The sequence below is a fragment of the Delphinapterus leucas genome, chromosome 8, assembly GCF_059928025.1.
Source record: "Delphinapterus leucas isolate spDelLeu-1000000601 "Yukka" chromosome 8, BTC_Dleu_Yukka2, whole genome shotgun sequence".
In the NCBI taxonomy this organism is placed as follows: Eukaryota; Metazoa; Chordata; class Mammalia; order Artiodactyla; family Monodontidae; genus Delphinapterus; species Delphinapterus leucas.
In genome coordinates, this window is record NC_143136.1 from 111,550,987 (window position 1) to 111,568,161 (window position 17,175).

General features: G+C 43.3%; 1 protein-coding gene across 1 annotated transcript in view; it reads left to right on the forward strand.

Annotated features, from left to right (window-relative positions):
* The first annotated feature begins 951 nt into the window (after nucleotides 1-951).
* The window catches only part of NIPA1 (NIPA magnesium transporter 1), a 41,729-nt gene continuing 25,505 nt past the window's right edge, over nucleotides 952-17,175 (forward strand). Inside the window, exons 1-2 of the mRNA XM_022590510.2 lie at nucleotides 952-1,224; nucleotides 16,288-16,335. Coding sequence (XP_022446218.1) covers nucleotides 1,062-1,224; nucleotides 16,288-16,335 — 211 coding nt within the window. The 5' untranslated portion in view covers nucleotides 952-1,061. The remainder of the gene's footprint in view (nucleotides 1,225-16,287; nucleotides 16,336-17,175) is intronic.

A 17,175-nucleotide genomic window follows, 5' to 3' on the forward strand; every position in this document is an offset into this window, starting at 1 on the left:
GTAATTAATGCCACTGAATTGTACATTTAAAAATGGCTAAAATGGCAAAAATGGCAAGTTTTGTTATATATATGCTACCACAACAAAGAGAATAAGCAAAGGACTAGATTCATTCAGCATAAAAGTTTTCATACAGAAATAGTATTTGATTTTATATTGCTTCACAAACAGTGATGCATATAGGTATAGGTTGATATTCTTTAGTTTTTTCAAAATTTACTAAGATGTTCATCACGGCATCACTTATAATAGAAAAAAAAAACCGGGAGCAACCTAACATCCAACGACAGCTGAACAGTTAGACAAATTACGGTAATTAACTTTATGGGAAATTACACCGTCATTAAAATAATCATTATGTAGCAACGTAAAAACTGATTATGATATATTAAATAAAAAGGATATTTTGTATATTGTCATTGCAATTGTACTTTAGGTGGGAAAACAATAACTATTAGTCTAGGGCTGTGGGATTGAGTAATTTTAAAATATTGTCCCATGTTTTCTGTAATTTCGGTATATTTTATTAAAAATAAATCAGTAAATTGGACGGTGCGATCACGAGCTCACTGCCCCGGTGCGGAGACAGATGACTTCCTTTCCTTCAGCGGTCCCATTCGAGTTTCCACAGCTGACGTGTCTTGGTCTCAGGCCCCAGGGGCGGCTCTCTGCGGGCCCCCGAACAGCTTTGTGAGGGACCATTATCCCAGCGAACGCTGCGTCTTGCTAGCGCTCTTCCAGTCCTAAATATCGCATGGGACACCCACCAAAACCCATCTGTTTACCTGAGAGGCAAACTTAACTGGGGGCCCTATATTTGCACCGCCAAGCCTGCAGCTCGGCCTCTGCGCCCACCCACCTGCCACCTCACCCCACTCCTCGCCGCCGCCGCCTCTCCTAACGCGCTCCTCCCCCTCCTCCCCCCTCCCGGAGCCCGGGCTCCACCCCGCCCCTGCAGAACCCCGGTCCCCCGCACCCCAGTGGCTCTGGGCCGCGGAGCCGGCCCCCGCCTCCAGGCCCGGCGGGCGAGCGCGCAGGCGCGGAGGGCGGGCGCCGGCGGAATGGGGACTGCAGCGGCTGCAGCGGCGGCGGCCGGGGAGGGGGCGCGCAGCCCGAGCCCCGCCGCCGTGTCGCTCGGCCTGGGCGTGGCCGTGGTGTCGAGCCTGGTGAACGGGTCCACGTTCGTGCTGCAGAAGAAGGGCATCGTGCGCGCCAAGCGGCGAGGTAGGGCGGGCCGCGGCCCTGCGCGGGGTGGGGGCGGAGGCGCGGAGGGAGCAGCCGCCGGCCGTGGGGAGGGGAGCAGCCGCGGGGTGGGGTGTTCCGGTCGTCGCCGGAGTGGGGTCCGGAGACGGGGCGGGGCACCTCGGAGGGCCAGCTGCGCGGGCGCGAGGCCCCAGACCACCCGCAGCGCAGGCGCGGACGCGGTCCTGTGCGCCAGAAGCGCCGCCACCGCGGCCGAGCCTAGTCCTCCAGCAGCTCCGGAGGCAGCCGGTGCGCCCTGAGCGGTGGTAGTTGTGTCGCCGCCACGGTTTTTCTCCCTTCCTAGCGCTGGCGAAGCCTTCTTCAGTTTTATAAGGTTTCTCCCGCTGACTTCTTTCCTCCCTCCCAGACCCAATCGCTTTGCAGCCGTGCATCCCACCGACCTGCCCTCTGGTTGGCGCCCAGGCGTCCCTGTCACCCGCACCCACCAGCTGCTAGGGAAAGCTTCCTGTTTGCAGTATCCCCCGAATGGTCGGAGCCCAGTGCCTGCTCAGAAGGAGCGACGGGCCTCCCGTCTTTGCTGTGACTCCGGCCTGGGGTGCACTTGGAGGGCAGGACCTGCTGACTTCTCGCCCTGCATTGGCTACACCAGTGCAGAAGTAAGAGCTGTGTGCTGGGCAGGCCGGAGTGGGACCTGCGGGCCAAGGAGGCGCTCGCTCTCAGGGTCGAGCGAGAGTTCTGACCTTTCCTGTGGCTTCTGTTCCTGGGGTCCTTATGACTACAAGTGATCTTCGGTGTGAAGAACACTCAAGGAAGATTAAAACCACCGAAAGTGGGCCAACTGAGTATTCCCTGGGTGGATAAGCCACCAAACACCACTGCTTATCAATGTGGAAAGTGTTAAGATGTAGCAGAGTTCTTTGCCAGTGTTCTTCTGTAATAAGAGAGGCCTGAGACAGTTTACTGAACGCAAGATGTAGCATGCTTTGAAACTGAAAATGAACGTGTCCAGAAAGACTGAGAGAGTCTTGTGGTCGTTCTACAAGAATAGTGTTAGGGCTTCCCTGGTGGCGCAATGGTTGAGTCTGCCTGCCGACGCAGGGGACACGGGTTCGTGCCCCGTTCCGGGAAGATCCCACATGCCGCCAAGCGGCTGGGCCCGTGAGCCATGGCCACTGAGTCTGTGTGTCCGGGGCCTGTGCTGCGCAATGGGAGAGGCCACAACAGTGAGAGAGGCCCCCGTACCAAAAAAAAAAAAAAAAAGGAGGAAACTGCCAGGTCATGGGTTTAAGATAAGTAAACTTATTTAATAGTTCAGATTCTATAATGCAAGTGAAACTCTCTTGAGTGCCCTGGATGATCAGCCAGGAGTGAACTGAGGAAAGAGATAAAGGGGCCTACAATATTGAGTGAAAATATAAAATCATAGATATTTGTTAAAGAATTCAACTTCGAAGTGAAAACATTGCAGTCTGTACATAAAATCTAAATAAAACCAAGCGTGGTTTCCCTAGGATGCAGATGTATCTCTAAGGTAACAAATGGACATCTGGCAGTAGCGCACTTTTCAGGGAGCACATGTCAGTTTGAGGGGCTCCAGGGGTGGGTGGCATGTTCGTCATGATTCAAAAATAAACAGCACACGTGCCCTTGATAGGATAGGTACATGATCTCCAAAACCCATGACCCCAGTCTAACCATGAGAAAAACAGCACACAAACCTGAATTCAGGAACAGCCTACAAAATACCTGACCAGTCCTCCTGTCAAGGTCGTAAAGTCTGACAGACTGTCGTAGCCAGGAGGACCCTGAGGACACATGGCCATAAGACATTAGGTAAAATCTAAGGAAGCCTGAATATAGACTTCAGTTACCAGAAAACAATAATTATTGAGTAAAACTAAATATGTTATTTCAGCTCAGCTTATGTGTTCAAGGGAATTAGTGACTAAGAAAATAAAAAACACAGCAACCTGAAAAAAAAAATTCATGCTTTTATTTATACCTGCATACTATGTCCTTAAATAAATGAGTGAAAATGTGATATTTGCTGATTTCATACTTCTCCAGTTACTACCCACCACTACTAATTCAAGCTACCTGGCTTGCTCATAATGGTGGAAGACAGACATACAGTCTTGTTTTGATAAATTTAGTTTTGATTTGTTCAACAGATATTCACGAAACTCTTATTATGTGCCAGGCACTGTTGTAGGTATTGAGGATGCATAGTTTTAGCATCTACTCCCCCTGAAACCTTTTTCTACCTCTGCTAATAAGCAGCATAGTTGGCCATTGTGAAATGACTGAAATGGGGGAGATCGGAGGAAAGAGGGGGTGGCTAAAAACTGGGGAGTCAAGTTCTTGTGCTAAGGGAGACCTGATGGTCTTACACTGTAAAAAGCTGTCTCACTGAAAGTTTCAGCTTTATTGCACTGCCGTGCACCAGCATTTCTTTCAAGTCTCAGCTTCAGGAGAGCCAAGTTCTGGTCACAGCCCTTCCTTTGTGGGGGAGGAGTTGGGGTGCAGCTTTCTCTGTTACCAGCTTTCACTCTTGAAAGGACCTTCCCAATGAATGGAATATCATTCATGGAATGGAATGGATAGACTAGGAGCACCATCCACAGCACAGGCTCAAGGTGAACTGCCTCACTCCTGGTGTGGCTTTGGAAGACCCTGAAGATGGGAAGAGGGCAGGGGACACCTGGGGCCACAGGTCATTGATAGTATGTTTAGTGTTAGAGCCCACTTGAAGCAGAGCTTAGAAGAGAGAAACAAGGTGACCATCAAGTCTGAAGATAATTTGTTGAAAGCCAGTTGCAACATTAGAATTCTGTGCTGGTGAATAGGTGAGGATGTCCTGGGAGCCTCTTAACTGGGGGGGATGATGTCCTGCCCTCAGACAGACATTGTGGAGACAGCCTCAGGAAAGTCATAGAATTGCATAGATGAGTGACTCTATGTAGAATGTCCTAGGCCAGGAAGAACCACGATCTTTTTAAAATCCCTTTCATCAAAACTGGGAGATACCACCTAACACACATTAGGATGGCTATTGTTTAAAAAATAAAAAGCAGAAAATAATAAGCATTGGTGAGGATGTTGAGAAATTGGAACCCTTGTGCACTGTTGGTGGGAATGTAAAATGGTGCAGCTGCTATGAAAAACAGTAGGGAGGTTCTTCAAAAAATTAAATGCAGAATTACCATATGACCCAGCAATTCCACTTCTGAGTATGTATATCCAGAAGAAATGAAAGCAGGGACTTGAACAGATATTGGCACACCCATGTTCATAGCAGCATTATTCACAGTAGAGAAAATGTGGAACAAATTGTGGTATATACGTTCAAAGGAATATTACTTAGTCTTAAAAAGGAAGGAAATTCTGACACATGCTACAACATGGATGAGCCTTGAGGACATTATGCTAAGTGAAATAAACCAGTCACAAAAGGACAAAGCTTGTATGATTCCACTCATATGAGGTACCTAGAATAGTCAAATTCACAGAGACAGAAAGTAGAATGGTTTGCAGGGGGCTGTGAGGAGGGGGGATGGGAAGTTAGTGTTTAGTGGGCACAGAGTGTCTGTTTTGGAGGATGGGTTAGTTCTGGAGATGGATGGTGGTGATGATTGCACAACAAGGTGAATGTGCTTAATGCCATGGAACTGTACACTTAAAAATGGTTAAAATGCTAAATATTATGATATATATTTTAACACCATAGAAAAAGTCCTTTTCAGATTTCATAGTCTCCTTCCTGAGAGGGGTACAGCCTATTGGTGTAGTCACATTGTTAAGATGCTCGGAAGATGAGTGAGTTGTCTTGTGAGAGTGGAAACTGGGATCCAAGCATCCCACCTGCTAGTCTCAAGCCTTCTGTACTGATTTTGAAGGGCGTGTGCTCTCTGGTCATGGAATGTACATGTTTTCTCCTTGCCTCTCTTGCCATTCCCAGGCACACACCTAGGTGCATGTACCCCCAAACCCAGAGCTGAGGCACACACATGTTATCTTCACCCCTGCAGCCCTTTGACTCTGTGGTTAGTTCCTCCAGCTTCTGTAAACCCTCCAGACCCTGACAGATGGGGTCAGCTTCCTCTCCTGCCGTATGTCTTCTTGGTGCCTGTCTTCAGCCCCTTCCTGCCCCTGAAACCTGTGGTATGATGGCTTGTTCACTGGTCTGTGCTCCGCCTGGATCCTGGCTCTTCAAGGCAGGGCACATGTCCTGTCCACTGGGAGGCATATGGTGGACACTCAGTAATGCTATCTAATTGGCCATGAGTAACCCTGGAGTAAAGAGGGTAAAACCAAACCTCGTATTTTATTTCTGAGCTTTCTTCAAATTATTCAGAGCTGACCTCATTTACCTGTGGCCTCTACTAAGTAACAGAATCCAGAGTTACTGCTAGATCTGAAAATCTGTAACCCTGATATCTATCTAGCTCCAAGGGGAGATCGTTGATAAGGAACATGGTGAGAATAGGGTGAGTGTTAAGAGCATTTGAATGGCTCCACAGCCTGTACATATCTGGTTTACTTGATAGTATTTCCATGAGAAGAGAAGATAAAGAAGGCTGCTACTTACAGAAGACTTATGATGTCCCTGACTCATGCATCTGTCATGTTCCATGGGCTGACTGGACTCAGATGGGCCCCGCTTCCTTGGGGTCTCCAGTGGGTTGCGGTCAGATGGTGGCTGGGGCTAGAGTCATCTGAGATGACTTCTTCATCACTTGTCTGGGATAGCTGAGACAGCAAGATGGTTCCTGAGCTGCCTCCCCCCACCACCTTTTTTCATCCCTCCATATACTCTCTTCACACGTGGCTACCGTGGGCTTCCTTACACCATAGTGGTCTCAGGGAAGTCAGACCCCTTACATGGTGGATAGCTTCCCCTAGACCAAACCTTCCAAAGACTAAGGTGAGCGCCGAATGGATCCCTGTGCCCTACCCTTGGAGGTCTGGCAATACCACTTCTGCCACATTCTGTTGGTGTACTCAGGGCCAGCCCAGGTCAACTGTGGGAGGGGATGGCATAGGGACATGGATCCCAGGAGGTGTGATACAGGAGAGGAAGTTGAGGCATGCACCCGATACAGGACTGGTTGCACTAGGATTTGAACCCAGCTTGGGCTGACTTTGAAGGTGGTTTTTCTCTGCTGCTCCCAGTGGGAAAGGTGGGGGGGAAGATACATAAATTCACCTATAGATAAGACTTTTCTAATGAGGGGCTTCACAGTCTATGTGGAAAAAGCTGGTACTCCGATACTGTTTTATTATAAATAAGTATAATAATACCCCAAACATTAAGTATAAATAATACCCCGAAACTAAGGCAAATAAGAATTTCTTATCATTTTCATGTGACAAATGTGGGAATAGATCACTAATATAAATTCCTACATGAAATACCTTTGGTGTTGATGAATTTCTGTTGGACAGAGTATATTTTTTCTTCAAAAATATTTATACATAAATAGTATAAACTATAATGTAATTTATATTTCCAGCCCTTTAAGTCCTTAATGAGTAACCAACCAGGCCTTTTTTTTTTAATTTTTTTTTTTTTGCGGTACGCGGGCCTTTCACTGTTGTGGCCTCTCCCGTGGCGGAGCACAGGCTCCGGACGCGCAGGCTCAGCGGCCATGGCTCACGGGCCCAGCCGCTCGGCGGCATGTGGGATCTTCCCAGACCGGGGCACGAACCCGTGTCCCCTGCATCGGCAGGCGGACTCTCAACCACTGCGCCACCAGGGAAGCCCCAGTCCTTTTTTTTTAAAAAAAAATGTAGCCATGAGCGGCTTAAAAAGACCACTTTTCAAGAAGAATATGCTCAATCCCACACTCCCTAACCCCACACTCCCTAATGTTTCCGGGCCAGGAACCTGTGACAGTAAACTGACCCCTTTTAGATATTGCCTGGATCAGCCAGGGAGGGTGGGCAGGCAGAGGGTTTACCTTGCATGTTCATGCCCAGTCAGAGCTCTTTGGTATGATATGATTACTCAGCAGAGTATATATGAATTCACAGAACCTGGGCATAGTCATGCTTTTAAAAGAGCATCTTCTTCTTGGTTATAGAAATATGGTCATTGTTTAAAATCTGGGAAGTACATACAATTACGAATAGGAAAATAAAAAGCATTCATCTCCTCACCTTCAGGTAACCACTGTTACAATTAGGGTGTATTTCTTCCTAGTCACATTCAATACTTATATTTCAAAATTGAATTTTAATGAATAAATCCTGTGTGCAAAAAATATATAACACATATGTAGGGTATAGAGAATAATAAAATAAATATCAAGGTTTTTTTTGTTTTGTTTATTCATTTATGGCTGTGTTGGGTCTTCGTTTCTGTGCAAGGGCTTTCTCTAGTTGTGGCAAGCGGGGGCCACTCTTCATCGCGGTGCGCGGGCCTCTCACTATCGCGGCCTCTCTTGTTGTTGAGCACAGGCTCCAGATGCGCAGGCTCAGTAATTGTGGCTCACGGGCCCAGTTGCTCCACGGCATGTGGGATCCTCCCAGACCAGGGCTTGAACCCGTGTCCCCTGCATCGGCAGGCAGATTCTCAACCACTGCGCCACCAGGGAAGCCCCAAAATAGAGTTTTAAAAGTGGTGATGTTTCAATAAACTGTGTGTATGTGTGTATAGTACATATATATAGTACGTGTATAGTATACACGTACATATATATAGTACGTGTATAGTATAGTACGTGTGTGTATAGGAGTCATGACTGAGGGCTCATATTCTTAGATTGTTCTGTTCACATCAACAGAGCCTGACAGTACAGGTATAAATGTCTGACATCTACCTGTCGTGGAAACAGGAATTGGCCACTTTGGCTTCTCTGTACTCAGGGTGAGTGGGGGCAGCCCTGGTTTTCAGAGAAAGGGAGAGGGAAAATGCTGCAGTAAAGTGAGGAGGAAGAGAACACTTTTCAAGGGCAGACACCATGCCTTGGGAGTCTTTATAAGTCTTTGTATTCACCAAGGAACGTGATGCTTCCGGTAAACATTTGATAGAGAGCTTCCCTGGAGGGAGTATGTGTTAATATATACTGGACTTATTCCCTGTGAAACATCGAATGTCATTTCCACACAGAAACTGTGAGAAACTGTCACAATGGTTATTGCATTATGGTCAGCATTGTGTGGGCTAACCTAAAAGTTTAGTTATTGTTTATGAACTATTTTTTCTTTTTAAATATTGGAGTATAATTACATATAGTCAGCTGCATAGATCTTAAAGGTCAGTTTGGTGAGGTTTTTTTTTTTTTTACAAGAATGATTTTTTTTTAATATTTATTCTTTTTTATTTATTTATTTTATTATTTATTTTATTTTTGGCTGCGTCGGGTCTTAGTTGCCGCACGCCAGATCTTCGTTGCGGTGTGTGGGCTTCTCTTTAGTTGTGGCGTGAGGGTTTTCTCTCTCTAGTTATGGCACACACGCTCCAGAGCACGTGGGCTCTGTAGTTTGCGTCACGCAGGCTCTCCAGTTGAGGTGCGCTGGCTCAATAGCTGTGGCACGAGGGCTTAATTGCCCTGCGGCATGTGGGATCTTAGTTCCCTGACCAGGGATTGAACCCATGTCCGTGGCCTTGGGAGGTAGATTCTTTACCACTGGACCACTGGGAAAGTCCCAGTTTGGTGAGTTTTGACAAATAAATATACCTGTGTAACCAACACCTCGGTGAAGAAATTGATTATTGCTGTCATCCTAGAAAGTTCTCTCATGTTCTTTTTCATTCTGTCCTCCCTACACCAGAGGGTCTGCTCTCCTAGTATCCATCTGCATAGATTGAATTAGTTTTGCCTGTTCTTGAACTTCATATAAATGGAATCATACAGTATGTATTCTCTTATGTCTACTCTTCTTTCTTTCTTTCATCATGGTTTGAATATTCATCGTGATATATGTATCAGTCGTACTTATATTGCTAAGTAGTGTTCCATTGTTTGAATATACCACAATTTACTTATCTATTCTGAAAATTTGGTTGTTTCCAAATTTTTGCTGTTTGAGGAAAGCTGCAGTGACAATTCTTACATAATTCTTTTTTGACTTAAAGTCTTCTTATCTTTGGGGTAAATACCTTGGAGCATTGCTGGATTATGCAGTGCTGGATCATGCAGTAGGTATATAATTAAATTTTAAGAAACTGCTGAACACTTTCTAACTACAGGTGTACCATTTTACCCTCCCATCAGTAACGAATGAGAGTTCCAGGTGCTCCACATTCTCTCCAACATTTGGTGTTGTCATCTGTTTAATTTTAGCCATTCTGGCGAGTGTACAGTGGTATCTCATTGTGATTTTAATTTACATTTCCCTGATACCTAATGATATTGAGCATCTTTTGATGAGTTTATTGGCCATTTGTATACACTCTTTTTGAGGCGTCTTTTCAAGACTTTTGCCTGTATTTTAATGGATTATATCTTTTTATTATTGATAGTGTGCATTATATGTAACATGTATGTATAATCTGGTTACAAGTCCTTTGGCAGATTTAGGAATTGCAAATATTTTCTCTGAGGCTTGTCTTTTCATTTTCTTAATGTTTCCTCTTGAAGAGCAGAAATTTTTAATTTTGATGAAGTCTAACATCATTTTTTTCCTTCTATGTGGTTAGTACTTTTTGATTTCTGCCAAAATAAAATCTTTGTTTCTCCTCAGGTCACAATGGCATCCTCCTGTGTTTTCCTCTAGGAGTTTTATAGCTTTAGCTTTTACCTTTAGGTCTGTAAGCCATCTTGAGTTAATTTTTGTATATGAGTGAGGTATGAATCAAAGTTCAGTATTTTCCCTACTGGTATCCATTTGGTTCAGCATCACTTGTTGAGGAAATTTCCCTACTGAATTATACTGTTGCTTTAGTCCATGATCTGACTGTACATGTGTGAGTCTATTTCTGAACTCTGTTCTGTTTTATTGTATATGTCTATCCTTACGCCAGTCTGTATTGATTATGTAGTTTTAAATCTTTTTTAAAAATCTAATTTTTAAATCTTAAAATCAGATAGTATAAGTCATACAGTTTTGTTCTTCTTTTTCAAGATTGCCCAACTATTTCTTTAGGAAAATAAGTTCTGCATATCTAATAGCCAACATACAAAAGAACTTCAAGTACTAAATCCATTCATAAATTGGTGAATACCAAGTGCTCAAATTGAGTCTAATTAATGCCCTCATCTAGCTGTGGTGGTGTCAGGAAAGAAATTTTCTTGATAGTCCTTTTTTAAGAACTCTGTAAAAACTATGTAGCATCTTTTTACACATTTTTTAAAGTTAAGGCATTAATTAATTCGTAAAGGACTTAGTGATCCACTCTTGCTTTGCTGATAGGAGCAACTCTGTTGTTGCTGTACAGAGCACACACGAGTGGAAGCAGTTTTGCTGCGGTATAATCAGCAAGTAAATAAACTAGATGACTGCCTGTATTTTTGTGCTAGAAAGTCATATTTTAAGGACGTTTCTGATACACATTTAAACCTAAATGGAAGGTTTTAAAAGCCACGAGTCCATGGTTGGACAACATCAATGCCAATTGATATTATCATCCTGACAAGTCTCTTTTGTATTTGCACAATACTTCTTTGTCTTGTAGTTCAGCTGTTATAAACAACCGTTCAACTCTCATCCAAGGTTTCCAGTATGAGGGGGAAAAAAATTCTAGACTTTAGGTATTGCTACCTTTGCAACCCACACCTAGGAGTGGAGGGGAGGAGGCATGAGTATAGTCAAATAAACAAACAGAAAACCAGTGTTCTACAATTCTGAGGTTCCTTGTTCTTGCTAAGGCCAGAGAACTTGAAAAGTCCCAGGCATCAGCTGGGAAGAGGATGAGCATGGCCATAGGCTTGAACAGGTGCCTCCTGAGGGTGTCAGGTGAGTAACTTTAGGATTTTTAGGGACAGTGATGAAGGTGAAACTGTGAAGAAACCAAGTCATTTTAGGACATAAGAAAATAATATCTATGACAGGGCCAATGGCTAACATGGAATGCAGGTTCCTAGGAATTCCTGGCTGCAGGAGGATGGAACCTGGGGCAGCCAGCTCCGTGAGGATGCTAGGCACAGGTGGATGGGCAAGAAGAGCCATAGGCTACTTCCGTGGGCACTGGGGATATTGCTGAGCTGGAGCCCTTGGGGGCCATGGAGAGCAGTATCACTTTGATCTACAGTTAGGGGTGTGGGGCAAGTATCCCGACAGAAAATCTTAACTTACTTAATGTCCATGGAAGCAGAAAAATTTTGCCTAATATTGGCTTAAAAGGTGAGGGTGATCGCAATACCTTTGGATTTCAGCAAACACAAGCTCCTCCTGGGGAGTATGAGTGGGAGGACCCTAAACACTTGGAACTAACCTGTACCCTTTGACTAAAGGGAGACCAAAGGCTTGTTATTTCTCTAGCCCTGGCTACGTGGTATCCCAGGTTCTTCCCCGTATTAGTGACAGTCCATTTCAGACTGTCAAAAGCACGTGCTGTGTGGTAGTTAATGGTGTGGGGAAAACTATAGCAGTGAAAGAGGAGAGCCTCAGTGGGTCCCATTGTGCTGGCATCCTTGGATAAGCTTTCACTGCCCGAGTGTTGCCCACATTCTAGCTGCTGCTGTAGCAGTGATCCCATGACTGCGTAAGCACTCAGGACAAAACTGTATTCATCACAGTAAAAGGAATTGGCCTTTCCCTGCCCCCAGCATAGACCCCCAACAGAAAAGATTGTGACTGATTCCTTGATCTCAGAGTCCCTAAAATCTTTTGAATATTATATATAGAATTTTGAAAAGCTGTTGAGTAAATTATTGTGTGCATCTGCTATAAAAACAAGCTTCAAGATCTAGAATGAAATGTGTTCACAGTTACTTTAAATAATAAGCAATAATATTTACTTATACACAAAAGAGAGCAGGAGTGGCCATGCTAGTATGAAACAGAACAGACTTTAAGGCAAAAATTGTTACTGTAGCCAAAGAAGGACATTTTTTTTTGGCTGCATTGTGTCTTCTTTGCTGCGCGCGGGCTTTCTTTAGTTGTGGAGAGCGGGGGCCACTCCTCGTTGCGGTGCACGGGCTTCTCATTGCTGTGGCTTCTCTTGTTGTGGAACACGGGCTCTAGGCATGCAGGCTTCAGTAGTTGTGGCTCGTGGGCTCTAGAGCGCAAGCTCAGTAGTTGTGGCACATGGGCTTAGTTGCTCCACAGCATGTGGGATCTTCCCGGACCAGGGCTCGAACCCATGTCCCCTGCATTGGCAGGCAGATTCTCAACCACTGCGCCACCAAGGAAGCCCAAGAAGGACATTTTATAACAATGAAAAGGTCTACTATAAGTTTATACTTGATTTCCTTTGTTTTCTAAGCTTCTTTAGGATATAAAATAACAAAGTTAACATTACCTTTATTATAAGTTACAACAATATATTGTTGGGTTTGTAACATAAAAAATGTAACATATATAACAATAATTAAATAAAGACCACTGATCTGTTCTTTGTATCTATAAATTTGGTTTTGTTGAAAATTTTTTTAATTGAAATATAGTTGATTTGCAATATTAGTTTCAGGTGTTCAGCAAAGTGATTCAGTTATTTATATGTATTTTTTCAGATTATTTTCCATTATAGGTTATTACAAGATATTGAATATTGTTCTCTGTGTTATGCAGTAGATTCTTGTTGCTTTTCTATTTTATATATAGTAATGTGTTATCTGTTAACCCCATACTCCTTATTTATCTGCCCCTCCCTTTCCCCTTTGGTAACCATAATTTTGTTTTCTGTGTCTGTGAGTCTTTTTCTGTTTTGTATATAGATTCATTTGCATTATTTTTAGAGTCCACATGTAAGTGTTATCATATAATGTTTGTCTTTGACTTAACTTCACTTAGTATGATATTCTCTAGGTCTATCTACATTGTTACAAATGGCAATATTTCATTCTTTTTAATGGCTGAGTAATGTTCCATTTTGTGTGTGTGTGTGTGTATACACACACACACACGCACACACCCCATATCTTCTTTATCTGTTCATCTGTTGATAGACACTTAGGTTGCTTCCGTGTCTTGGTTATTGTAACTCATGCTGCTGTGAACATCAGGCTGCATGTATCTTTTCAGATTAGAGTTTTCATCTTTTCCCAGTATATAACCAAGAGTGGGATTGCTGGATCATATGATAGCTCTATTTTTAGTTCTTTAAGGAACCTCCATACTGTTTTCCATAGTGGCTGCACCAATTTATATCCCTACCAACAGTGTAGGAGAGTTCCCTTTTCTCCACACCCTCTCCAGTATTTATTATTTGTATACTTTTTGATGATAGCCATTCTGACGGGTGTGAGGCGATACCTCATTGTGGTTTTGATTTGCATTTCTCTAATAATTAGCAATGTTGAGCATCTTTTCACGTGTCTGTTGGCCACCTTTATGTCTTCTTTGGAGAAATGTCTATTTAGATCTTCTGCCCATTTTTTGATTGGGTTGTTTGTTTTTTGGATATTGAGTTGCATAAGCTGTTTGTATATTTTGGAAATTAAGCCCTTGTTGGTTGTGTCATTTGCAAATATTTTCTCCCATTCCGTAGGTTGTCTTTTTGTTTCTTTGATGGTTTCCTTTGCTGTGCAAAAGTTTTTAAGTTTGATTAGATACCATTTGTTTATTTTTGCTTTTATTTCTTTTGTCTTGGGAGTCTGATCTAAGAAAATATTGCTATGATTTATGTCAGAGAATGTTTTGCCTATGTTCTCTTTTAGGAGTTTTATGGTGTCATGTCTTATATTTAGGTCTTTATGTCATTTTGAGTTTATGTTTGAACATGGTGTGAGGGAGTGTTTTAATTTCATTGATTTACGTGACGCTGTCCAGCTTTCCCAACACCACTTGCTGAAGAGAATGTCTTCTCCATTGTATATTCTTGCCTCCTTTGTTGAAGATTAATTGACCATAGGTATATAGGTTTATTTCTGGGCTGTCTATCTTGTTCCATTGATCTGTCTGTTTTTGTGCCAGTACCATGCTGTCTTAATTACTGTAGCTTTATAGTATTGTCTGAAGTCTGGGAGGATTATGCCTCCAGCTTAGTTCTTTTTCATCAGGATTGCTTTGACAATTCTGTGTCTTTTTTTTTTTTCAGATTCCACATGTAAGTAAAAGACATGCTCTAAAATAGCCACAGTGTGATTTAGCACATTTGGGAAATTGAACAAGGATTCTATACTAATAGTTGATCATTGTTCTGCAGTGTTCACTGCAGGGCATTCTTCAGCTCAGCTCTACTTTCTGATATGTAGGACATCATGGGCCACATTTGTATCAGACAGACTCAGAGGGACACGGGACAGGAGCCACAGCCAGTGTCAGGCCCTCTCTGTTGGAGCCTGGTAGCAGAGGCAGAGCATGGTTTAGGGGCCCAGAGGCAGAACTGCAGCAGACGGTGTCACAGCTGCCCAGCCTTACAAGCCTCATGCCCTCCAGTATAAAGTCATAGAGGCAGGACTCCCAGGCCCTGAAAGAGCTGTTCCTATTCTCAGAGGTATTGCACCAGGGGAGCCCAACCTCCAGTCAGATGCCATTAGCCCATCAGAGGTCATTTTTACCTTAAGTGCTGTCCCCTGGCCACATGGCTGTCAGCTTCATAGTCGCATTCTCATGCAGAAAGTGAAAGGGTTTTGTTACTCAATTATCTACAACAATCCATATTGAAGTTTTGCCAGTTGCCCCAATGTTGTCCTTTATAGCAGCCTTTTTTTCCCATCTAACATCATGTGTTTAGTCACATCTCTTTAGTTTCCTGTCATTTGCAACAGTACCTTTGTCTTTCATGACCTTGCCGATTTTGAAGCGTACAGGCCAGCTGATATGTGGACCATTTCACAATTTCCTCATGATTAGATTCAGGTGATGCAGTCTGGCAGGCGTACTGCAGATGTGATGTTGCCTTTCTCAATGCGCCCTCAGGAGGCGCAGGATTTGGTTTGTCCCACTGCTGATGGTGTCAACTTTGACCACTTAGTTAAGGTGATGTCTGTCAGGGTCTTAGAGTACTGTAAAGATAACTTTTTCTCTTTGTGATTAATAAAAAAGCTGGTGGAGGTGATTCATGGAGGTTATGTGGCAATCCTGTCCCTCAGCAAACTTTCATTCACTTATTTTAGTCTCGATTGATGGTTCTTGCCTGAATCAGTTTTTACTGTGATGTTACCACATGGTGCTATTTGAACTAGACCATTCCTTCCACTCTATCATTACTTATTGGTCTCATTTTCTTAAAAGTACTTTTTAAATACCTGTAGCTCTGCTCCTCAAAGAAGCAGCCTGGCTTCCTATGTTCATTATACCAAATTACTGCGAATTAAAACATCCAAATAGATTAGGTGTTTTAGTCTGAAGTGAAAAAATCCTGTTAGACTAGGAGCATTTTGACATACCTGAAGAAGGACAAAAGGAGAGATGGATGTGACGAGGAGACCTGCTCCCATCTCTGCCTGCCCTGGCATGCATTGGGGCATAAGAGGGTAATCCAAGAGAGTAAGAGGGAAACCACTGTGTACAATGTCCGATCATTGAGTGAGTGTAAGGGTCTGCTTTCAACCATTTTCACATGGTTGCAAAAAGAGCCATATCACAAAGGTTCTACATTATGAACCTGTTAAAGTAGCAAGTCACAGAACCCTGTACTAGAAAAATTATCATATAAATGGGTTTCAGTAAATGCATGAGAGAATTGGACTTTGAAGGTCAAATCTCGTTTGAAATCAACATATAAAAAGTTACTCCAAAGAATATTTGTCTCTAGCTGATGTGTTGAGCCCCCCTCCCAAATAAAGTACAATTTATAAAGATTTTATTTGCTTGGGTCAGCTTGTGTTGATTGCAGAAAGTATTTTGCCACTTTTAATCGTTTCTCATGCTGCTCTTTTATAGACTACTTTAAAGTTTCTTTGTAGGGTGAATAAAAGTATGGCATTCATTCTTTTCAATTTTAGTTTTATTTAAAAATTCCTCTTTTAAGTGTGTAGCTTGTAAACCTCTTGGTTCGTACTTTCCTGATGTTTTTGTCTCACTCTTTTACAGGTACCTCCTATTTAACAGACATTGTATGGTGGGCAGGAACAATTGCAAGTAAGTACTCTTTGTGGTGAAGAGCTTGGTCTCCTTTTGTAAGATCAGTCATTTATCTGTCAGGGCTGGATGGAGGGGGTGGGATGAGCTTAGCTTGTTCTTTGGAATAAGGATGGGGATGGTGGGTGACAGTGGAGGGTGAAGGCAGAGGATCCTGCTGCCTGCTGTTGGCCCTGAATTTTGTCCAGGTCAGACTGTCCTGGGTCTGAAGAAATTAAGCAGCTCCTGCTTCCTCATTTGTAGTTGGGCTGTGGGCATTTGGTGAGCTTGTGCCCCACACAACTGGTTTTACAAAGGAGTTTCTTCACTCAGCCTTAAGTACCAGATCAGAGGTCATGTGTTATAATATAAAAATAATAAAATTAGAGTTCAGACCTTTACATATATAAAGAAAAATTCTGTTAGATATTTCAGATATATCTTGAGGTCTTTTTGTCACACATTGTCTTTTAGGCAAGAAATTTTCTAGTAGACATTGATTCATTGAAGAACTCATTTTTAAGCTCTATCTATCTATCTATCTATCTGTCTGTCTATCTGTCTATCTCAGTGCAGCCCCAGGCACAGCCCTGTACAGGCAGTAGTGTTTCCACTTGATGTGCCAGCAGTGTGTCACTGGAATAGATCCCAGGCCACTTGAAGGGACATGGAAAGCTCTACATGATCTATCTTAAAACAGGGATGTGTTAAGAAGAAAGTGGAAATATACTCTTGTACCCACTGTCAGTCACTGCTGGTTAGACTGGGAATTTCCATAGAGGGTTGAAACTAATTGGGCCAGTGACACTATGGGGCCTGCTCTCCTCTGCCCTTAGGACTCTTAATCATGCAAATGATGCC